The sequence below is a fragment of the Cannabis sativa genome, chromosome 9, assembly GCF_029168945.1.
Source record: "Cannabis sativa cultivar Pink pepper isolate KNU-18-1 chromosome 9, ASM2916894v1, whole genome shotgun sequence".
In the NCBI taxonomy this organism is placed as follows: Eukaryota; Viridiplantae; Streptophyta; class Magnoliopsida; order Rosales; family Cannabaceae; genus Cannabis; species Cannabis sativa.
Genome location: NC_083609.1, coordinates 59,136,729 through 59,160,508, shown reverse-complemented (window position 1 = coordinate 59,160,508; position 23,780 = coordinate 59,136,729). Strand labels below are relative to the sequence as shown.

The window sequence follows — 23,780 nt, the reverse complement described above, 5'->3', positions numbered from 1 at the left end:
CAATTGGGGACCTAATTGCAAAATGTAAGTTAGGCTTGGGATTTTCCAGCAAATACTGTTCTTCCTTCCTCGCACGACCAAAACTCAATCTTTCTCCGGTATCATATCATTGTTCTCTTCTCTCTGTAATCAAAAAGCTCAACTGGTGTTGTTGATATCTAATGGCGGACAATTTGGATGATCACGATGAGCCTCTTGATGTTCTTGTTGAAGAAGAAGAAGAAGAAGAAGAAGACTGCGTAGATTACTATGAAGATGAAGGAGATGTTGATGTTGATGATGATGATAACGAAACAGCAGAGTATACATTCAGATTCAAGGAAGGTGTAAACCCTTTGGATTTCGTTGAAGATAATGTCTTGACTCCCCAACCTTATAAGCTATTCGAACGACTCGAGTTCGAGTATGAAGCTCTCGCTGAAAAGAAACGAAAAGCACCACCACCGCGGCCATTACCTGATGCCAGCAGGTGAATTGCTCTCACAATCTTTATATGTTTTTATGCTTTTTGGGGACTTATTGGATGTTACTCTGTAAATAGTGAAGAAGGAGCAGTTAAGAAAGCTAGGGTTGATGATGAATTAGGAGCTAGACTAACAATGGAGGAGTCTATCAAAGCTATTAACTATGGTGGTCGTCAGAAGAGATCAAAAAGGGTACTTTTCTTTATTTTATCTATAAATCTATATTTATAAATTTTAAGTACAAAGATTGTTTGGTTGGAGGTAACGAAATCCAATGGAGTAGAAATGAATCAATTTTCATTCAAATCCTTTGATTTTCTACCGTTTTGGTGGAATAACTATTCTATTTTGAAATGGAAAGAAAGAACATTCAAATGATTGTAAAAAATTTAATTTTTTTGGGATGCATTTTAAATTTTGTTCCATTCTATTCTGATTTCGATTCCTATTCATGTGTTTTCATTCCTTCCAACTAAACGTACCCAAGGTTTTTTGTTTTAGGGGACTCACAATTCTTTCTTTTGAATGTTACTTCAGGTGTCACTGAGAGTAAAAATTTTAAATAGTCTTGTCATTGTTGATAATCAATGCTAGGAGTAGTAATTGATTTTTCACTCCAGAGGAAAACTATTTTATGGTTATTTAAATTTTGTAGAGGAAAATAATCTTTTGGGTTTGGTAAAATGAAGCTCCCTAACTGATTTGAACCTAATGGAGGACTATATGTTGAATTTTATTGATTGCAGCTGTGGGAAATAGGATTGGATAATATGTATTTTTGTAAATTTGTATATCTTTCAGAGATTGTTAGTGTGTATCTTTGAGTCTCTTTTGCTAAACACTATTTTTTGTCTTCCCTTGACTCACATTGTGTACTTCTACTATGGTTCAATCAGCCTAAGAGAAGAGGTAGGCAGAAAGGAACAAAAAATAAACCCAACCGTGAAGTGGCGCAAAAGCTTGGTGAAGCTACTCTATATTTTGCACATGGCCGCTATGAAGAGGTAATGTGCTTAGCGAAATTGCTTTTTCTTTTATTACTGCAGCTGCATAATTTTGGGGAGCTTCATCAATTTGTTCTTTATTTAAAGTTGTGAGATCAGATTAGTATTTTTAACTATTTGAGAGAACAAAATGGTCCTGAGTGCAGTGAAATTTTAGAGTGATTAACATATAATTAGAAAAAAATGTCTCAGCTAAAATTTTAAGAAAAGTATTTGATGTGAAAAATTTAGGTTTCAGCTTTCCTTGAAATATTTCATGGAATTATGGTTTAGGCTTTTAAGGAGTCGAATAATGTAGAATCTGCTGGTAATTCTGTAAAACTATAGACACATTTAGGTTGAACTTTCTTTTTCTGCTGAAAAAGGTATGTCTAATACGATTTTCTTTTTTTTAGCTGAATTGTAGTTTAATTTTTTTAACAATTTCTATGGTTATCTGTTGTTAGTGTTTATCTATGGTTTCTCCTTGAAATAAGTTTGTTGAGTTAAATTATTTAACTGCTAGATCATTTAAATAATTGGATTTTTCAATATGATTGAAAAATGTTGCTAGAAGATCTACTTTATCTGGCATGGATTGTAATTTTATGTTTCAATCATATGTGATTGTTGTATTAACATGTGCATCTATATATATAATATTTATTTGGTATTTTTTCCTCGCTAAGGTATTTCACATACACTTTTGCAGGCCATATCTGTGTTGCATCAGGTTGTTTTACAAGCACCAGTTACGCCTGATGCATATCACACACTAGGACTTGCCCATGATGCATTGGGTGATAAGAAAAGAGCCTTGGGTTTCTACTTGCTTGCTGCACATTTAATGCCCAAAGATTCATCCCTCTGGAAAATGCTTGTTTATTGGTCAATGTAAGGTTTTGTTGTTGTCGTTAGCATTGTTTGAGATTACCTTTTTTCTTTGTGGTATATTTGTATGTCAATATGATGAGTTCATCCATGCATATGGTCGATTTCCATGACTACGTCTGATAGTTTTATTGTGGTGGGAGTGTAGCAATTTTTATAAAGGGAACTGATTTCAACTTGTGCTTTCCTGTCATGAGTTACTTTATTATATTATTTACAGAGTAGAGTACTAAACAGTGAGTTGGAGCAGAGTGAGATATATGTTGTGTTTTTGATTTATGGCTAGATAGATAATGATTTTCAAATAGTTATGAATAGGAAGAGCTGGACTTTTTACTGAAACGATTTACCTTCAGTGTCTTCCTAAGAAAGACGTGTTGCGTTTGATATGAGAGTAAGGAAAGACGTGTCCACTTACAGAGGGGGTTAAAAATTTGTTTTAATTAATTATTTAAGCTCCATATTCAAGTTTTTGTTCTAGGATCATTGTTCTTTTGTAATATTTTTTCCTCTCTCTAGCTAATGTGTTTTTTTTCTGTTTATTATTCCACTAAAAAGATTATAAGTTGACAAATTATCTGAACAAAACTTACTTTCTATTTGTTATCAATTTCAGAGAAAGAGGAGATATTGATCAAGCAAATTATTGTCTTTCTAAAGCAATTACAGCAGACCCTAAAGACATTCAATTAAGACTGCATCGTGCATCACTCTATCTTGAACTTAAAGACTATAAAAGGGCTGCTGAATCTTATGATCAGATACATCAACTCTCTCCTGAAAATATCGAAGCATTGAAAACAAGTGCAAAGGTTTTTTACCTCATCCCTTTTGTTTTTCTTTTATCCACTTAGATGCCATGCTTTTTTTTTTTTTTAAGATTTGACTTCATTGAAGTAGGGTTAACAGGTTCTTTCTTAAATTGAAAAGGGTAATATGCTATATAAACTTGTCTTTGTGTCAAATTAAATTTGTTTATTTATGTAGAACTATAGAGCTTTAATAATTATTTGTTGTCTTGGTATATAGTTATTTAATCTCCTAAAAATCTTTCCTTCACATCTCATGGCTTTTAGTTATATAATTATGTTCTTAACTTTATTGTCTTTATATTTTGTAAGAAATTAAAACTAAAAGTACAAGATGCCATCACATAACAAAAGCAAAGGCTACCTTAGATCTTTCTAACACAGAGAATTCTGTAAATTCTATGGAAGTTGAAACTCTGCTTTTTATTTTAGATTTTTTTTCTTAATATAATACATATATAGGGAAGAAATGAAACTACAGAGATTGCACAAGTTATTATCCTCAACATTGTTTTATTTTAGATAAAATTATATCATCTTCTTCTTTTTTTTTTTCCATAAATATCTACCCTAATCATATTGCACCAAAAGTTGCAAAAGTTTTAGCTATTATTAGTAGAACGGTTTTTCTTTTTGTAAGTTGCCACAATCTGGTACGAGTTGCTTTCAAAGTTCATAGTTAGGTCATTGCCTTGTCATTGTTCCTTCTTATGATTTTTTTAATCAAATTGATGTCACTTGGTTTCTCTTTCAGTTGTACAGAAGGTGTGGCCAGCTTGAACATTCCATCGACATACTAGAGGACTATCTTAAATGTCATCGTACTAAGGCTGATTTAAGTGTAATTGATTTGCTGGCTTCCACATTAATGGAGACCAATGATCATAACAAAGCTCTTCATCACATTGAACATGCTCGGGAAGTCTGCAGTTTGGGAAAAGAGCTGCCTTTGAATTTGACGATTAAAATGGGGCTTTGCCATGTGCACTTGGGAAATCTGGATAGAGCAAAGGTTTGTGCTTGCTTGGCTTAATAGATAGTTGTTTCATTTATCTATTGCTGATGTGAATTCTGTTAAACTAGTAGTAACAAGGAAAATGACGATATTAAGTCGATCGAATATTAATGATAATGATGGCCTTTCCATTTTCTGGAATATAAGAGAATTGTAAGTAATTGAAAGTTAAGGAAAAGTTAATGCAACATGAAATCCTAGTGTACAGATCAAGAGTTTAGTGTAATACAATGCTAAGAGACTGGGCAAACAAATTGTTAAACAAGCTTTAATATCATAATGAAATATTGGGAAGATCAGTCAACAATGGACTAAAAAGAGACTTCAATATGATTTCGGGAAAAGTTAGCAAACAAAACCTGATAATAATGTTTGAAACTAAGCAACCCTACAAGGCTTTAGTGATTGTTTAAGAGCTTTATCTGCAGATTTAGAGTGTTTTAATCACCTATATACTGTTTTTAAATCAAACTATAGTTTTGCTTCCTGAGATCTTTCCCTGATCTTGCTTTCATCTCTATTTTTTTCTCCATTATTAACACACTAATTTCTTTTCAAGAAGTAAAGTGAGGTTATATTTAATTTATTCCCGTGTGTTACTGAAGATTGGTGTATCTTTTGTATAGGCTTTTTTTGGTGCTCTGGAAGGGGAGAATGCTGCTCATCATATTGACTTGGTTACTGAAGTTGCTGATTCACTAATGAATCTTGGGCATTATGACTCTGCATTGAAGTATTATCAGATGTTAGAAGGAACAGCTGCCTCTGACAAAGTAATAATTTTTTTCCTTCCTTTTGCTCTCTCTCTCTCTCTCTCTCTCTCTCTCTCTCTCTCTCTCTCTCTCTCACACACACACACACACACACACTTTTGGTCGAAGCTGCATTAATCCAAATTGCAAAAAGAACGAAATCTGATGGAGTTATTTCAACGCGATTTCTTTATATTTGAAGAAAATTCTATATTACAAAAGCCATTGGGAGTGCTCTTAGCGACTAATACAAATAGCATATGAAGAGAGTTGGGACATATGGCGGACAAAAGATAATAATTTATATGGAGGATAGTATAATATCTGTGCAATTTTTGAAAAATAAGCATACTACCGAGGATATAATGTAATTAACTCTTTTGTGGATTGGATTGGATGACCCTACAAATTTAATCTCACACCTTTATCAATTTTTTTTTTTGTAAAATTTTGCTTGATCTTATTAATTATCGTATAAGAACACATTTTAAATTTTATTTTTTCTTGTAGGGATCTTTACATCTAAAAATTGCCCATTGTTACTTATCCTTGAAGAATAGGGTCCTAGCAATTTTGTTCTTCAAGAAAGGTAGTGGTCTCTCTTTTGAGTTGTGAGTAGCATATAAGGTATCAATTTTACAAACTGAAAGAACATAGGCAGATGATACATTTTTCTTTTGGGTCATGCCAGAAGATCTTTCTTCGTGATATTTTCTTAAATAGATGTTTGTGGCAAAAATTCTCAGTGTTTATATTTGAACAAATTATTTACTATTTTCTACTTTGTTTTGTAATTAATAACTTTCAATTCAGCTCTAAACACGCTTGAGGACAATATTGATGCTCGGTTGACCTTGGCTTCCCTTCTTCTTGAAGATAGTAGAGTTGCTGAAGCAATTTTGTTGCTATCTCCCCCAAGTAATTTAGGTATCATTCTTTTTTTTTTTTCTTTCAAATAAATTGGTATGTCTTACTGTTTATGCTCGGTTGACCTTGGCTTCCCTTCTTCTTGAAGATAGTAGAGTTGCTGAAGCAATTTTGTTGCTATCTCCCCCAAGTAATTTAGGTATCATTCTCTCTTTGCTTGTATCTGCAGATCACACTGTTCAACATTCTGAGAAATCTAAACCATGGTGGCTACACGAAAAAGTAAAACTAAAGATTTGCCATATATACAAAGAAAAAGGAATGCTTGAGGAATTTGTCAATGCAATTTATCCTCTGGTTCGTGAGTCATTATACTGTTGTGAAACTCAAAAACAAAAGGTAGCTACGACGAAACTCTCTTGCTGTCTCTCTAGTTGATCTGTGTCACATGAAAAAACTTAATTTTGTGAAATTTGTTCCTTTAAAATTTCTCTTTTTATTGTTTTGCTTCAATATGATAGTCCACAGTCGAGTGAATTCATATTTGAAACAGATAACCGAGATTCTTTGAGGGGCCTGGAATCTCCCTAGAGCTCAGAGATTTCCCTAGAGCTCAAAGATCACCACAATTCAGTCTCACATTTTATGCCCCTTCTCTCACCCCCACTCCACATTTATATAATAGTCTGTCAACCTGCTTATCCTTACTAACAATCCAGTCACATTCACCCACGAAAGCTGTCCTAATAACCCAATCCTGACAAAAACCTCTTGGTTGCTATGCTGAATTTTGATTTAGTAGCCTTCTAAGGAAGAAAATGAATATGGCTTCAAAGTAAAAGAATTATAGGTTCATGAAAAAAATCCATGCGGTGGCATATCAATCTGAAGAAATCTTGGCTTAGCTCTTCTACCTATTGTTTATTATGCAATTTGTTTTTTTACATGGAAAAATCATTGACATTTGGTATATCTTTTTCTTCTTCCCTGGCTTTACCATACCTATTATTTATTATGCAAATTGTTTTTTAAATGAAAAGATCACTGTCATTGGGAAGTACTTATCGATTAAGGACATTTGGTTATGTGCTAATTACCTTAAACTTTTGTCTTCAATTTAGGTTAAAGTGAAAAGAAGGCTCAAAATGAGAGATCTACATGAAAGAGTCAAAGTACTGGATAATCGTGGAGCTGATAATTTGTTTCATGGATTTAGACCTGTTGCTACTAATGCAGATTTGTAAGTGGTGCATTTAAAAATGCTCTTTCTTTCTAGTTCAGTCCTTTATTTCTTCTAATTTTCTCTTAGATTTTTACCAAGCTATTTACCTAGTGTAAGATATTTTCTACAAGTGTATTTAAAATGAAATCCCCTTGTATGTGCTTCTTCTTCATGTGTAGGAAGGATATACATAATGAAATTATTAGGTTATATGGCATATGTATTGCATGAGTTGGGATCAACTTGAGTTCAAGTCTTTCTTTGTAATGTTATTGGGATCAACTTTTTTATAGAAAACAAATAAAAAACGATAACTGCTATTGGTTCTCATTGTATAGGCCATAATAATCCTAACCATGAGAGATGATAGTATAATTAAATCGTATAATTTGTTCAGTGTCTGTAGTGTGTAGGTGTCTAACCATGATAATAGAACCTTTTAGGGCTCGTTAGGAACGCCGTATTAGGTCGTATTGTATTGCATTGTATTATATTGAATTGTATTTTATGCAATATTTTTATGTAAAACTATATGTGGTATTAACTTTTATGGACACCTAAATATATAATATTTTAGTATAATTTAAAGTTTGACATAGTATTATATAAAAAATATAATGTATAATCCAATTCAATATAATACAATACAATACAATACGACCTAATACGACATTCCAAACGAGCCCTTAAAGATTTTGTTGGTGAAAGTGAAACTACCACCATCATCACATGATTAAAGACAAATTACAAAGGCATGTGGTTTGCTCTCACAAGTCTGAGATTCGAGTCTCTCCTGGGTATCTACATAGCAATTGCTATAGTTTTTCGGCCCCCAAATATTGTAGGGTTAGACGGGGATCCTAGTAAAAAAAATTGGTCGCAGTCCGTGAGTTAGTACAAATGCCTTTCAACTCTTTTACATAATAACCAAACATATCTGATTTTTTGATAAACCTCCCATCTGGTTAGTGTACCATAGGAAGAAAAGCCATGTAGGCCGAGTATGACTAATTGTTTAGAGTGGCGTGTCTTTTTATCTTTGGCTATTAGATTGTAATTAGTTGCGGAGGTGGCAAGTTCATTCTCTATAAATAGAGGGAATAAACCCTTGTACCCAACATATCGCCATTACTGCTGTCCTTCCACAGTCTTCTCTACCATCAAAGTTTATGCATATATCTTTATGATCATTTTCTATCTGTTTATTAATTCATCTTAAATCTGATTATCTTATGTTCATACAATCAGGTTAAAAGCTTGCAGAGCAAAAAAGATGCTTCAGAAGAAAGAGGAAGAGAAAGCCAAGGCACTTGCTGCTGGAGTTGAGTGGCAGTCTGATGATGATGCAGATGATGAATCTCTGGTATACTACTTGTGAATTTGAAAGGTCACTGTTTCGAGCGCAGTGTATTTTTAAACTTGTGCATGAATAATTTGCAATTATCTGTGATATCTGTAGTTACAAGAACATAGAGAAGCTCCTCTGCCTAATATTCTTAAAGATGAAGAGCATCATCTTCTTATCATCAATGTAAGTAGTAATTCCATTGTTTAAGTTACTTTTTGCTTAATATCTCATGCTAAACACATTAACTATTTGTCTGCTTATTCTATATCTTTCATGTCTTCATAGCTATGTAAGACACTAGCCACCTTGCAAAGATTTTCAGATGCGTTAGAGATTATAAGTCTTAGTCTGAGATTGGCAAATAACAGTTTATCTGCGGATAAAAAGGAGGAGCTTCGGATGCTTGGAGCTAGTAAGGCTTTTATTTTTCTACTCATCTTCTTTTGGATCTTTATCCTAATTTTGAAATATTTAATATTTAATTTTTAGGCACAAATTTCACTATAAGATAGCTTATTTTATTGTTTTGATATGGCTAAATTACTCGTATAATCTTGAACAGAACTAGCCTACAACATCACAGAACCAAAGCATGGTTTCGACTATGTTAAGTACATTGTTCAGCAGCATCCATACAGTATTGCCGCATGGAATTGCTACTACAAAGTTATTTCAAGGTAATGAAAACTATTTTCATGTGTGAATCATGTCCCTTCAATAACATATATGGGTTTGAAATTCAGATCTTCATTATGCTGTTGTAATTTTAGTCATTTTGTTCTTTGCAACGTTTCAGATTGGAGAATCGTGATACAAGACATTATAAGTTTCTGCAGTTTATGCAAGGAAAACTTAAAGATTGTGTCCCACCCATTCTTATTTCTGCACACCAGCTTACCAGTGGCAGCCATCATCAAGATGCTGCAAGGAAGTATCTCGAAGCTTATAAACTGTTACCCGAGAGCCCCTTGATAAATCTCTGTGTTGGTATGTTTCTCTTTTTCCTCTTCTACCTCTTTGAATTGGAGTAATGTAATAATAAAGCAAATTAAGATTTTTTTTCTTTCTTCTTGCAGGAACTACTTTAATCAATTTAGCACTAGGATTCAGACTTCAAAATAAACATCAGTGTCTTACACAAGGCTTAGCCTTCCTATATAATAATTTAAGGCATTGTGAAAGTAGCCAGGTTTGGTTCTATTACCCCTTTAACTTGTTTGATATTTGTTTGTTTGCAAGTTGATTATTTGTAAGGTGCTAGCTTCAGTTGTGTGAAATGGATTGGGCTGGAACTAAAATTGATCCAAACTGTTGACTATTTGCATATTTGTAGTCTTGAATCTTAGAGAGTTTCAAGGACCACCTGATTCGAATGACTGAAAATCTGTTGTGTTCATCTACTCATTTATACTTTGTACCGATATAGGAGAGGACCAAGGAGCGGGTGAAAATACAGAAAGACCAAATGAAGGACTCCTAGTAAACTTAGCCCCACTAGATAAAACACTTTCGAACATTGTTATCCATGATTAAATAAGTAAAATAATAAGACACTCTTTAAAATTCTTAGTGATAGCACCCAACAAAGAAGCCATGTGTTAAACTTTTCTACAAGACTGTATTGTCTTAGGAAGTTGTATCGAAATAACTACGTGCTGTGGAAATTGGAGGAATTTTAAGAAGGCCCCTCTAGTAAATACAACTTAGACTCATACCTCTGCATAGCATTGGCTCTAATGACATCTTTCAAGACCTGGCCTGTGTAGTTCTTATGAAGTCTACATATCACATTAATACTGAAGCTTGCTTTAATTTTATTTTTCTTCTTTTCAACTGATGGAAATTTTTACGTTATAGAATATTCGTAACAAGCTGTCATGCCCACTGTCTGTGTTTGTTTTCAGGAAGCTCTGTACAATATAGCTCGAGCATACCATCATGTTGGTCTGGTAACATTGGCAGCATCATATTATGAAAAAGTTCTGACAATGTGTGAGAAGGATCACCCCATGCGCAATCATCCAAGTGAGAGTCAAGACTCAGAGAATCAGAGGTCTGGCTATTGTGACCTCCGCAGGGAAGCAGCTTTCAATCTGCATTTAATCTATAAAAGAAGCGGAGCTATTGATCTTGCTAGGCAAGTCCTTAAGGATCATTGCACCTTTTGAGTCTTCATGTTGGCCACAATCAACAACTGTTGCTGCTTCAGCTTGTTGGTGGTACATTTTGTGATCCTGCATTATCTTTAAGTTAATTGTTTAAACGGGGATTAAATCTGCAAGATTATTTGCAAAATTGAGACTGTTTAGCGAGTTGAGACTTGCAGTTGGAAGAAGAAGAACACATGAGCATGACTACATAAAATTCCTGATGGTGTCTGATTATGATGACCACCTGTGGTGTTTGGATCTAGACTGAACTCCTATCCTATGGATCTTTCCCCGGTAATGAATCACAGAACTATATATAGCTATGTACCGGAGAAGGAAAAATGCTTTTGCAAGTTAATTGGGCGAGAAAAGAGGAAACCAAGTGAGTGACACCAGTACTGTAATGAATCATAGAACCATAGCTATGAACTTGAAGTGATATAGGGTTGAAGAAGGAAAAATGTTGTTATACTTCGGGTGAGAAGAGAAAGGTACTAGCAGCGGCGACTCACAGCTGGTAAATAATTTGTCTTGCTTGTCGAAGTTTCTAAGAGTTAGTTAATAATGTTACGAGGAATAATGGCGATTGGGATGTGAATGTAAAGATTAGATTACTGGTTTCAGAAAGTAGAAGATGAAGTTGAACAAGCCATCTTTTGTAGCAACACAATCTGGTTTTGCATGGGACACCACAAGAGTACATGCATCCTATGATGAAAATAGTGATGATATTCTTAATTTTGTTCTAGACTAGAAGTTGATGTTCTTTGTCTTGTATTTGTATGTATTCAAACTTTTACTCAACAATTCTACACTGGGGGTCTTTTCATAGCATCCCTAGAAGATGGTGCTTTAGTTTTTCTTTCTTTTTTTCTTTTGGTAATATGATTTTTGGTCAGAACATTGTTATTGGGCACCAGTAGTGTCTAGCATTTCTAGACATGTGATCTTGCGATTGGATAGCGATACTCTCTAAAAGTTATCACATTGAATTATATGAGACTTAATATTTAGTTAGACTTATAGTGATATTTACACATTGGAAGGTGCTAGGTACTACTTATACCTTTAAGCATTTTCTCTTTTGGTTAAGAATAATCTGGCTTCAACGCCAATGCGATGGAGATCTTATCAAGCAACCAATATCATTCAACTTAATAAAATTATTTGTGTTACTGTTAATCTTTTATTATAATCTTTAAGTCAACATCTATACCTGAAAACACATATGTGACGATATTCGTTATAATTATAATATTATTTTTGTAAATATTTTAAAATTTTGTATAGTTTACAGTATCAAAAATGAGTATGAAGTTTTTTGAACATACGTAGTAAATTGAAATATTAAAAACTCTATTTTTGCGGTAAACTATTTAGAATTTTTAAAAAATTTACAAGAATAATATTGTAACTATAACGAATACCGGCGTTATGAAAACAATTTTTTTTAAAAAAATATTACGGTATGTGATTTTGGACATAAAAATTGTAATAAGATATTATAATTAACACTCTTCTTAAACATATAAATAAGTGGTGTAATTTTCACACCTATTCCAATAGATTACATTGATAATTTGTGATCAAAAAAGTATATTTACATCCAATATGATCATGTGAGTGAATCATATGCACGTTGTTATGTGCTTGGTTTTGTGATAAAGAAAACTTGGAATATTATTATTAATAACCTAATTAACATAAATACATAGGAATATTAAATGATCCCATTTTGAGGAGAAACTCACTAACACAACACACCTTTCTTTATTTTTGCGTGTACAAGACACCAAATATTACTCATGACATTTTCTACCTATATATATATGTGTGTTTATATATGTATAAAGAAACTTGAAAAACAATTGTAATGGCAGCTTATTTCAAGAGTTGTTATGAGGACTTTGAACCATTTTGTAAGTGGCAAAGAGGACAAGAACGTGATATTCTTGAGCTTCATCTCCAAGGTATATTTTATTATATATAATTATTAGTGCTTAATCATAATTAAGATTTTAATTAATTTTCTCATTTTTCTCCTCTAAAATTTGGGTGCACAGATGTTTTTTTTTCTCGTTTATTATTACTTTTCACTGTCCACATATATAGAAAAGAAAAATTAGTATTATTTTTTTTAAACGTGTTAGAAGATTTTTTTTTTTTTTTGGAAAGAATGTGTGGAAGATGTTTGATATCAAATACAAATGCTATATTTTTATTGCCATTTTTCAAAAAAGAAAAAAAAAAAATAAAGAAAGAAGAGTAAAATATTGTATAAGGCTTATATTTTACTCAATGCTCCATTATTAATATGACAAATTTTATAAACCTATATTTTATCAAAATATATATATAGTCATATAAAAGTCTTCTCTTACAAATTTACATTTTGCTTAGCAATTAATATTCATAATATATAAAAAATCTTATATGTGGAAGCAAAATTAATATTTGAATCTTGTGATATAAATTATTGTATAGGATTCAAAAAAGAAAATTTGAGGGTTCAAGTCAACACCATTGGCATCCTAACAATTAGTGGTGAAAACACTATTAATAATACTCATGTTGACAACAATATTGGTACCAAAAAAATTCGTTTTCGCAAAGAAATCAAAATTGAAAAAGAGTGCAAAACAGATCAAATTCGAGCTAAATTTACCAAAAACATTCTCTACATAACAATTCCGAAGATCTTCCCAATAAATAATGATAATAATATAACACTAGCACCACCACGAGCTGACAAACCTGATCAAACGATCAACAAAGGAAGCGGGATTGAATCAATACGAGGTTGTTCGAGCCCATTGGGAGAATATGGTATGATTGGCAAAAATGTAGCTTTGGGAGTTGCTGTGGTGGTTGTTGTTGGTATTATTGTTGGGGGTTTCTTTGTATGGAATTGGACTTCAAAACCACCTATTCTAATATATTGATTATTATCATCATCATAATCATAACATGTTAAGTTTGTTTGATATTTGAATAATTGTGTTGATTAATAATAATGTTTCTAATAAATAATTGAATGTATATACTTTACCAACATATTTCTAATTATTGATTGTTTTTCATTCAATGTTACAAGTTCTCACTATGATTTTATTTACCCAAGTGGGCAGTGGAGGTGTGTTAGTGTGAGCCATATATAAAACCAAAATAGTTTAATTATTTTGTTAGAAATTAGATTAATTGATCTTAACAATAAAATGAAACCCATTAACAATATCTGGTCATTGTTAGTGTAGTAAGTGTAATAAAAATTTTGGTTTAATGATATTTTTTTTTTTTATATTTTTATGTTAACTTTAATTAAATATACTATTGATAGAATATTTTTTTCTTAATTTTATAATATTATTTTTTTTATATAAATAATTTTATTATATATATTTAAAATTAAAATTATTTAAATATTTTATATAAAAAAAATATCTAATTTAAATTTAAAATACTTAAAATATTATAGATATTTTTAACCACAAAAATTCATCGCAATATAGATATAGCTCATATTAATTCATATCATATGTATAGTGATAAAATTGCACATAGTATAGCTTTCAACTATTCACACTAAGTAATGGAAGAGTGGCAAAAACAAATAACTACATAGTATTAATTGTTCGAAGGCTAGCTTGGCATCCAAATGCTTTGTTGACAAGAAAGGTTAATTAAATATGTTAATTTTAACAGAAAAAAAAAAAAGGAATATATATTTTGGAAAGCTACAAATGCAAGCAAAATTTATACCATTTTAAAGGTTATACCAAAAGTAACCTAACTATATATTTATATTTATATATGTATACTGTATTTAATTTTAGAGCTTTTTTCATAGAAGATCAAATTAAATGGACACTAATAAAACTAATTATTATGATGATTTCGAACCCAAAATCGAATGGGAATGGAAGGATACCTTCGATGTTCTCAAGATTTGTCTTCAAGGTATGTATATTTATTAATTTTCATTTTCAAGAGTTATAAAGCCCTAATTTATCTAAAATATTTTTTATGATTATTAATTTTCCTCTTACAAACAAATAGAGAAAAATAATAATAGGTGTATCGATTTGTTGTAAATGTATATTTCTGATTTTACCAGATAAAAATAAATAAATAAATAAATAGAGAAAAATAATATGCTTAGAAATATTTTGTCTAATTTTGTTTTAATTTTATATAATGTACTTTTTAATTTAGTACTTTTTCAATAATTATTAAAAATCATTTGATTAATTCAAATTCGTTATGAACATAATTTATTTATTTTCTAATTAAATTCTAAAAGGGATTAAACGATTAGAACTTTTATCCAACAAAGTATTAATTGGATAAAGGTCTTGATATGTATGTTTTAATATTAATTAGACTTTTCCTAATTATGTTTCCTTATATTTGATAATTATAGGTTTTGAAATGGATCAAATAAAAATAGAGAAGAAACCCAACAACGAAATAATCATTAGTGGAGAACGTCCTTATGATGGATCAAATTCTAACCAAATTATGAAGCGATTTAAAAAGGACTTAAGATTTTCATCAAAAGAATATGATTTGAGCAAAATTGATTTCAAATTCGAAGGTGATTATCTATGCATAACCATGCCAAAAAAGACCATATTTGTTGAACAAATTATCAGCTTAAAGCATCGATGTCGAAAAGCTCATAATCAGATTGCCAAAAAGAGTAAAACTACCAAATTTTTGGTTGTCATTTCAATAGGAATAGCTCTTGGAGTGTTCTTGGCTTTTAAGTATTCCAAAAAATCATCTGAGGATCGAAAATTACGTAGTAGCTAGCTAGAAACTGATGATATAGTATGCACAAAAATATTACGCACAATAAAACAACAGTTTCCTTTAATTATATTCATATTTATTTCGTATAAGATTTACTATTTAGAGCAATTTGCGGCGAAACCCCCTTATGTTTTGATTTTTATACACTTAACCCCCTTATCTTTATTTTTGGTGGCAAAACCCCCTTATGTTTTAATTTTTATACACTTAACCCCCTTATCTTTTTTTTTAGTGGCAAAACCCCCCTATGTTTTAATTTTTATACACTTAACCCCTCTATCTTTTGTTTTGGTGGCAAAACCCCCTTCAGTTTACTTTTCTTTGCAAATTTAAAGTTTTAGTTAAATATTACCGTTAAATACTAACTGGATTACTACTGTATCGACTTCGAGGTTTTACCGTTACATATACAAAGGTGTATACAGTGGTCATCCAGTTGATATTTAACGGTAATATTTAACTGGCGTGTCAAATTTGCAAAGAAAAATAAACATAAGGGGGTTTTGGCACCAAAAAAAAGATAAGGGGGTTAAGTGTATAAAAATTAAAACATAAGGGGGTTTTGCCACAAAAAAAAAAGATAAGGGGGTTAAGTGTATAAAAATTAAAACATAAGGGGGTTTTGCCACCAAAAATAAAGATAAGGGGGTTAAGTATATAAAAATCAAAACATAAGGGGTTTCGCCGCAAATTGCTCTACTATTTATTAATTAGTCTCACAGATCTATCATTGTATGTATTGTTTTATTAAAAGTGCGTACATATCATCAATGTACAATTAATTATGGTTGTAATTGTACAATAATCAATTCAACTAACATCAAAAACTAATAATCACAACAAATTACAGAGAAAATAATTCAAAGCATAAAAACAAAAAAATCAAAATTTTATCGAGCATCTGCCAAAAGGCAATTCTTACTTCGTGTTACCTCCCTTAAGGTGATATTTCTCTTATTCAGTTGACGATCATTATTACAACACTAACTAAGAACACACTTCAAGAGTTTTACAAAAAGAACTCAAAAATATTCAATCCGAGTACTCCAAGAACATAACTTTTGGGATTGGTATCTGAAACTCTCACTCTCACACACTTTGTTTCTTCTCTCCCCTTCAATCTAATTTCAACGCTTGAATCAAAAGTAAATGAAATCTATTACAAAAAATATAAAATTATGCAAGTATACGTATCGTTTTGACAAGTAATACTCAAATAAATAAAATTGTTTCAACAATGATGGTAGCAAAGTACCAATCAACTAAATTCTTATTTTTATTTAGCAATCGAATAAATAAACTTTAAAAAACTAAATGATCTATCTAAAAAACAAGCAAATAAAAAGAGTATTGTAAAACTATGAAAGAGTATGTTGTGTAGCACTAAATATCTTTTATATTATTACAACATACTCTACACACCATTTCAATATATTTTCTACAAAAATACAACTGAAAAATTCAATTATCAAACAATTGAAATGCAAAATCAGCTTGGAATTATATATGTACTCCGTATTATATCATTATATATGTACTGTGTAATATATTATATTGTATCGACACCATAAAAAGATATGATTTTACCTTAGGCTAACAAAAAATCATATATATTTTCTGTGCATTATTAATATTGGTACTAGTAAAAAGCATTAAATAGTTTGAAGAAGAGTTAAAGTGGAATCCACAATCACGTATTTTCTTTCTTAATCACTTGATGTTAGCTCAAGTGGCCATAAAAGAGTATAAACGTTTAAATAAATAAAAAAAAAAGGTAGACCTCTTTTCTTCAACATTGAAAATAAGATACTTAATGAACCATATAATGTTATCTAAGATTTATAAAGTAATAAACATGACTTCTCCTTATGATCATATTATTTCAGAATGTAAAGCTTTGATTGTCAAAGTTGGTAATATCTCTTTAAGATTTGTAAAACAATACGCATTGTTTGGCGCGATCCTCTCTTATTGAGACAGATCGTATTTTTAGTATCCACTAATCACTCTTTATCTAATATAATTGCAACATTAGTGTTGAATGATTTGAATTAAGGAATAATTACATAAGGCACCATTTTTTGTAAAAATTACGTTCAAAGAATGTTTTTTTACATTTTTACGGTTTTCCAAAAAATAACACGAAAACAACATAAAATCAACAAGAAAACTACATAAAAGTAACATAAAAATAACAATAAAAAATAACATACATATAACAAAAAATCAACAACAAATTAACAAGATTACAACATAAAAAGACCGTATTTTCTGTAAATAAAATCAAAAAAATCGTAAAAATGTTTAAGAATCTGTGAAACGGTATTTTTATAATTTTTTTGCTGTTTTTATATTCTTGTAAAATAATCCCTTGAATTAATACGTACTGGGTTGGGCTGGGCTAGGCTAGTGGGCCTGGTGGGCCCATTTTATTTATTTTGTTTGAAAGGGATATTTATAGATTCAGTTGTGATAAGAAGTTAGTTAGAAAGGAGCGAGATTCCAGGCAGGGTTGACTCTATATTTGTACTTTTCTCTCTCCACAAAGAATCCCCATTTTATAATAATCCTTTCTCTTTTTCTCTCTCTACCAAAACTCTAATCTCGAGAGACCTTCGGATCTCTCTCTCTCCTCTACTCTTCATTCATTCTTCATTCCTATAATAATTGCGATTTTATATCTTTTCTTCGGTGAGTTTTCTGTAAAATCATCTGGGAATCAATTAATAATTTGTAAATAAACATTCTTTTCCTTTTTCATATACTTTGATTCTGGAATCCCCTAAATTCAATTTAATGTTTTATTTTTGTAGGATATTCATTAAATTAAACAGGAAAAATGGCCTTATCTATTAAGCAGTTTTCGTTGATAGTGGCCTTTTCTGGTGTGTTGTCCTTCATTTTTGGAGTTGTTGCTGAAAACAAAAAGGTAATAATTTAATTTCTGCTTTTTTTTTCTCTGAATTTGGATGTATGATATGTGACATTGATATTTATTTTTGAATTTGGAGCAGAAGAGTATTTGTAATAGAATGTCAATTCACTTTCTTGAAAAAATTCTAGGCTTAGACAACAACTTAGGTGACGTTTGGTTGGAGAGAATGAAATAGAATTGAAAGGAAACAACTTTAATTCTATTCGTATTAGAATGTCATTCTATTCTAGTTATGTTTATGTGAATTTGAGTTGGAGAGAGTAAAATTAGAGGGAGTAGGCTTGGAGGGAATATGAAATGAAACCCATACTTTTGAGGGGATTAACGTTACCATCATTTTAATTTTAAAAGTAAAACCTATTTAAAAACACAAACCCTTTGTCATTCAAATTTAATTTAAATGTTACATTCTTATTCCAGTCTAAATCTCATACGAAACGCCCCATTAAAGTCTTGAATTTGGGCTTAGACAAAATTCTAGGCTTGGTTGTGGAGAAATGGTTTATTTGTTTGAGATGTTTACCAAAAATTATCTCCAATCTCATTCAGTGCAATGTTGTTTTTATTATGCAAATTGTACCCTTGTTATCTTGACAGCCTGCTGCAGGGACACCAGTCCCAGGAATAGGTGTTGTTATGTGCAAATATCCTTCTGATCCAACAGTAGTGTTAGGGTATCTATCCCTTGCATTCCTCTTAGTATCAACAGTTTTCGGGCTGTGGTCATTGTTTTATCCATACAAGGGAAAGTCCATTCCACAAGGTGCTTTATTCAGGAGCACTACCTTTATGGTATTCTTCAACATTGCTTTGTTCACAGCAGGATTAGCTGCAGCCCTGTTGTTGTGGCCTACACTCACAGAGCAATTCCACCTGATGCACAATGTTCACCGCAACAAGTCTGATTGCCCTACCGCGAAAACTGGTCTGCTCGGTGGTGGTGCTTTTGTGTCCCTTGATTCAGCACTTTTCTGGTTGGTGGCACTGATGTTGGCTGACAATGCCCGTGAGGATTACTTTGAGGAGGTAGAAAAGGACCCTAAGACTGAACATGGACAGATCACAGCATGATGATGGTTCCTCTGGTTTATTATTTCTTTACACAACTTAATTGTGCAGAAGTTTAATGTGTAAATTTGGTTTATGGTCTTATTTTATATCTGTTTCTTTTTTAATTTATATATTTGAAAGATTCAACTTTTATTAGCTTACTTTTGGATAATAATATTATGTTTGATTTGATGTAATATACTTAAATAGTGAACTTATTAACTACTCTCCCTAAATTGCTTAACAATTTACCTTTAATTAAAATATAAATAAATATGATACGGTTACAAGGTACTTATATATTAGTTTTTAACAGAATATATCCAATTAAAAGTCTAAATTTAACAGATTTAAATTGCTAAAAATATTTTAAAGAATTGCACCTTATCATAAAAAAAAGATACAAGTAAATGGATTATGTACTATACATTATACATTTCATTATTAGAGTTTTATTCATTGTGATGGGATAATTAAGTTAATTATTGTATGTATATATAGTCGTAAATTATAAATTTCTTATAAAATTTTTAACATACAAATACAATATAATATAATAATGGCTGTGAGACAAAGAAGGTGAAGCATCTTGAATTGTTGTCAATGAATAAAAATTCCTTCATTTGTCTAAAGAAACTTATTGTGTTTAAAGACATGAAATTAAATGCAATCTTTTAAGTTCAGTTTTTTTTGTGTGGTGTAATGATGGCAGCAAATGTATTCCTATTTATTAGAGAAAATAGCTATATAAATATATGCCTACTATTATGACTTGATGATCACTGCAAGATACATTTTTATTGTTAAATACATTTTGAAACTAAATAATTTAAGCAAAAAAAATAAATAAATAAAAAGAAATTTAACAATAAATATGAAATTAGGTATATGATTTCAACTGTTTTAATTACTTAATTGTTAATACTATTTAAATATTCTTCACAGATTATAAATTAACTTTCTCCCAAATCAAATTACACCCATTTATTTAACAACAACAACACATTTACATAAAATAAAACAAGAACACATATTTGAGAAATATTGGAAAATTTCATTAGGTAGGAGCGTTTTTTATTTTCAGTACTGGAGAAATTATATAACTCAATTTTTAAAAAATTCTAAATAATTTAAAAGTTGAAAACAAAGTTCAACATAAACAATTAAATTGCACGTGCAATAAACTATTAGTTTGAACTCTATTTTTAAAACCATAAATTATTCAAAATTTACCGAACTTAGTATAAAATATATCTGTTATAATTATACTATACACCATCATTTTAGAAAATGTCTCTAATATCAAATGGCCCCATAAGAAAGGAGTATGAAGATGGTGAGTGAAGAGAGTAATAATAATCCAAGGAAAAGGTTATGGGGATGATGAGGTGGAGTAGTAGAAGAAGTACTCATCATGTCCATAACACTAATCTTAAGCTTTTGGCCTAAATCACAGTGATTTGATTTGCTGCAAAGGTACCATTTGTTTCCAGTGGTGTTGAGTGTAACGACGTCGTTTCCACTTCTCAATACTTCTGAGCCAGGTCGAGCAATGCAGTCATTGAAGTCACTACCGTTCACTTTGTACACATCATGAACTAGACTGTTGTAATTGAAAACTGCAATACAAAATATATATTTCATCATGAATTACTCGAATATATTTTTATCATCGATTACTTAAAAAAAAATCATAATAATAATAATAAATTTTTTTTTTCATTTTTACACTTCAAAATAATTTTTTTTTACGAAAATTATAGCAACCATAAGAATAACTTAAATTGTAACCAAAATACACATAACAATCTACATATATAAAAATATCGGAACAACCCAAAACGTAAATAATTTAAATAAATTAAAAAATAGTATATAAAATAATTCTCGTAATAATAATAATAATTAATAAAAAATATAATTAAGGAATGATAATAATATTATTATTACCTAAAGTATCACCAACCATGAACATTTTGTCTTTGGTCCAATCGGAGTAATTGAAGTTAGGTTTCCACCCATTCTCATCTCCAACAACATATTCAGTCCCATAAGCCATTTTGGGAACCACAATTATTGTTGCAATCAAAACCAACATAATTATTTTCTTTAAAAAACCCATTAATTAATTATAATTAAATTAAAATTAATCTATGTTTTTTTTGTTTATTTTCTGAATGTCTCTCTCTCTATATATATGTTTTAGCAATCTCTTTATATATAGGTATGTTTCCATTGAAATTTTCGAAAGGAATTGAACAATAATATTCTCTTAATATTATACATTATACAGTTGGCTAATTAATTAGTTAATTACAGAAATCTTTGGATTACACGTCTCTATAGCTACAAATTAAATCATAATAAAATAAAACAGAGAAATATAAAAATATATTATGAATAGATAAAAATTAGGGATATTTTTTTTTTAAAAAAAAAAAGACAAAAACAACAATAAGAAAATTACAACAATATATACAGTTTGTACGGAATTTTCAATATTTTCAATTAATACGGTCTTCAATTTATATACATTTTTTTTTTTTGAAAGAAAGAACGTCATTAAATTAAAGCAAATCAGCTGTTACAGGAGGACCAATAAATCTAGGACAAGCATCTGTCCTCAAATGAACCCCTGAAGGACTAGTAACAGACTTAGCTAGTGCATGGGCCACACCATTCGCATTACGCGAAATGACACAACAAGAACCACCGCCAACAGCCGCTAAAAGAGAAATAATCTCCTGAACAATTGGCTTAAACATAAGAATATTATCCGAACAATTAATCTAAGAACTAACAACTGAAGAATCCGTCTCCACACGCACCAAATTGAACCCCAACCTGTTAGCCCACACAAGACCCGCTCGGAGAGCCAGAAGCTAGGCCACCGCCACTTTGAAATCCCCCACGGCACCCATAGCCCAAACCGCCCACACCACCCCCTCACCACCTCGAACAACTCCCCCAAACCCCACAAACCCCCTCCCCAGGGTGACCGCCGCATCCACAGACAACACAAACTCCCCTCTCCCGGGCGGGCACCAATGGAGCCGCCTCTCCTCACCACACCCGACCCCCATCAAGACCCCACACGCCATAGAAGCTCCCAACAACCGGCCTCCAGCCCCCACACCCACCCCCTGAAATTCCTCCAAAGCTTCCTGAGCTAATTCATCAAGCACATCCAATCTAGATTGCTTTTTTCCAAACAACACCGAGTTCCTATCAAACAATAACCACCACCAAACCATAGACAACAAAGTAAAAGTATTCGAATCAAGTACCTCAAAAAGAAACACCAACAACTCCGCCAAAGATCCAGTACTACCACGATTGAGCCTATTCCAAATCCGCAGCTTAGACCACAAAGGTCGCAATGAAGGGCAAAAGACTAAAGCATGCTCCGGAGTCTCCACTTCCTCACCACACCTTTGACAAATCGGCTGAATAGGAAGCTTACGCTTGATAAGCTGGGAATTAGTCGGAAGAGCGCGATGATACATTCTCCAAAGAAAAATCTTTACTTTCTGTGGCACCCTCAAATTCCACATCCCATTCCACCAATGCGCTTGATTCACAGAAGAACTACCATTCCTTTCACCCGCCATCTCAAGAGCAACAGCATAACCACTCTTGACAGTATAACAACCATTAGAAGTATAATGCCAACACCATCGATCCTGACAGAGACCACTCCGCAACGGGATACTAAGTATAATATCGATATCCATCCCCAAAAAGTATTGAGACAAAGAGTGGACATCCCACGCCCCATCCACGCTAATCAATCATTAACCATCACACTTTCAGGAGGAGAAGGTGAAATAGGCCGAAACGTTTTAGCCTTGGGTAGCCAAGGGTCCCGAAAAGCATTAATACTCAGGCCATCCCCCACAACCTTCCTCATTCCCTTTTGCAATAATTCCAACCCCCACATCAAACTTGACCACAAATGAGACGAACCTTGTCGATCTTTCGCCTCCAAAATAGACGAGTTGGGAAAGTACGTATGCTTCAAAACACGGCCAGGCAATGAATTAGGCGATTGTAGCAAGCGCCACACTTGTTTAGAAATCATAGCTTAATTAAAGAGCACAAGATCATTGTGTTGGAAATTATTTTACCAGGATCTTAGATCTACTCACAAGTATGTTTATTAACATCCTAAATATGAACTTTCTAAAACGATGAAATAAACACATATAAAGTTTAAGAAACCTTACATTGGGTGCAGCGGAATATAATGACTCCTTCCGTTCAGATATCTAGCCCTTGATTCCTTTCTGTAGCAGAGCATTATCAATATCTGAACCTGGATCTCTTTCTCTGAATCTTTGATGCTGAAACTTCTTTGCTGATGATCTTTCTTCACGATCTTCCTCACTATGATTGAGGTATCACTTGATGTGTGTGGGCACTACTCTAATCACTAAGGATTTCGAAATTCTCAAGAGGGAAGAGAAGAAGTGACAGCTAAAG

The 23,780-nt window shown here is 31.7% G+C and overlaps 4 protein-coding genes across 4 annotated transcripts; 3 read left to right on the top strand and 1 right to left on the bottom strand.

The window, feature by feature from the left end:
- Positions 1-161: 161 nt before the first annotated feature.
- On the top strand, positions 162-11,496 carry LOC115723379 (uncharacterized). Its single transcript, XM_030652850.2, has 18 exons — positions 162-469; positions 542-656; positions 1,361-1,468; positions 2,160-2,341; positions 2,955-3,150; positions 3,902-4,159; positions 4,789-4,935; positions 5,425-5,503; positions 5,728-5,841; positions 6,011-6,180; positions 6,903-7,021; positions 8,252-8,366; positions 8,463-8,534; positions 8,637-8,763; positions 8,914-9,028; positions 9,148-9,338; positions 9,428-9,540; positions 10,256-11,496. Exons 1-18 carry the CDS (start codon positions 162-164, stop codon positions 10,517-10,519), a joined length of 2,793 nt encoding a protein of 930 aa, XP_030508710.2. The 3' UTR covers positions 10,520-11,496.
- Positions 11,497-12,069: 573 nt separating this feature from the next.
- On the top strand, positions 12,070-15,920 carry LOC115723188 (uncharacterized). The gene is made up of 3 exons (XM_061105069.1): positions 12,070-12,471; positions 12,986-13,435; positions 14,922-15,920. Exons 1-3 carry the CDS (start codon positions 12,375-12,377, stop codon positions 15,311-15,313), a joined length of 939 nt encoding a protein of 312 aa, XP_060961052.1. The 5' UTR covers positions 12,070-12,374; the 3' UTR covers positions 15,314-15,920.
- A 1,880-nt stretch (positions 15,921-17,800) lies between these two features.
- Positions 17,801-19,526, top strand: LOC115721696 (uncharacterized). Its single transcript, XM_030650762.2, has 3 exons — positions 17,801-18,004; positions 18,127-18,242; positions 18,846-19,526. The coding sequence occupies exons 2-3, from the start codon at positions 18,153-18,155 to the stop codon at positions 19,317-19,319; spliced, it is 564 nt and encodes a 187-aa protein (XP_030506622.1). The 5' UTR covers positions 17,801-18,004; positions 18,127-18,152; the 3' UTR covers positions 19,320-19,526.
- A 1,074-nt stretch (positions 19,527-20,600) lies between these two features.
- On the bottom strand, positions 20,601-21,357 carry LOC115722099 (blue copper protein 1a-like). The gene is made up of 2 exons (XM_030651222.2): positions 21,249-21,357; positions 20,601-20,917 (listed from the first exon to the last, which is right to left on the bottom strand). Exons 1-2 carry the CDS (start codon positions 21,355-21,357, stop codon positions 20,601-20,603), a joined length of 426 nt encoding a protein of 141 aa, XP_030507082.2.
- Positions 21,358-23,780: the final 2,423 nt, after the last annotated feature.

What these genes read in the sequence shown, in the direction of transcription:
- LOC115723379 (XM_030652850.2), top strand. Translation starts at nt 162, where the DNA reads ATGGCGGACAATTTGGATGATCACGATGAGCCTCTTGATGTTCTTGTT. An exon ending in TACTACAAAGTTATTTCAAG is followed by an intron (nt 9,029 to 9,147) that starts GTAATGAAAACT and finishes GCAACGTTTCAG; the next exon opens with ATTGGAGAATCGTGATACAA. An exon ending in CTTGATAAATCTCTGTGTTG is followed by an intron (nt 9,339 to 9,427) that starts GTATGTTTCTCT and finishes TTCTTCTTGCAG; the next exon opens with GAACTACTTTAATCAATTTA.
- LOC115723188 (XM_061105069.1), top strand. Translation starts at nt 12,375, where the DNA reads ATGGCAGCTTATTTCAAGAGTTGTTATGAGGACTTTGAACCATTTTGT. An exon ending in TCTTGAGCTTCATCTCCAAG is followed by an intron (nt 12,472 to 12,985) that starts GTATATTTTATT and finishes ATTATTGTATAG; the next exon opens with GATTCAAAAAAGAAAATTTG. An exon ending in TTCAAAACCACCTATTCTAA is followed by an intron (nt 13,436 to 14,921) that starts TATATTGATTAT and finishes TGATAATTATAG; the next exon opens with GTTTTGAAATGGATCAAATA.
- LOC115721696 (XM_030650762.2), top strand. Translation starts at nt 18,153, where the DNA reads ATGGCCTTATCTATTAAGCAGTTTTCGTTGATAGTGGCCTTTTCTGGT. An exon ending in TTGTTGCTGAAAACAAAAAG is followed by an intron (nt 18,243 to 18,845) that starts GTAATAATTTAA and finishes TTATCTTGACAG; the next exon opens with CCTGCTGCAGGGACACCAGT.
- LOC115722099 (XM_030651222.2), bottom strand. Translation starts at nt 21,357, where the DNA reads ATGGCTTATGGGACTGAATATGTTGTTGGAGATGAGAATGGGTGGAAA. An exon ending in CATGGTTGGTGATACTTTAG is followed by an intron (nt 20,918 to 21,248) that starts GTAATAATAATA and finishes TTTGTATTGCAG; the next exon opens with TTTTCAATTACAACAGTCTA.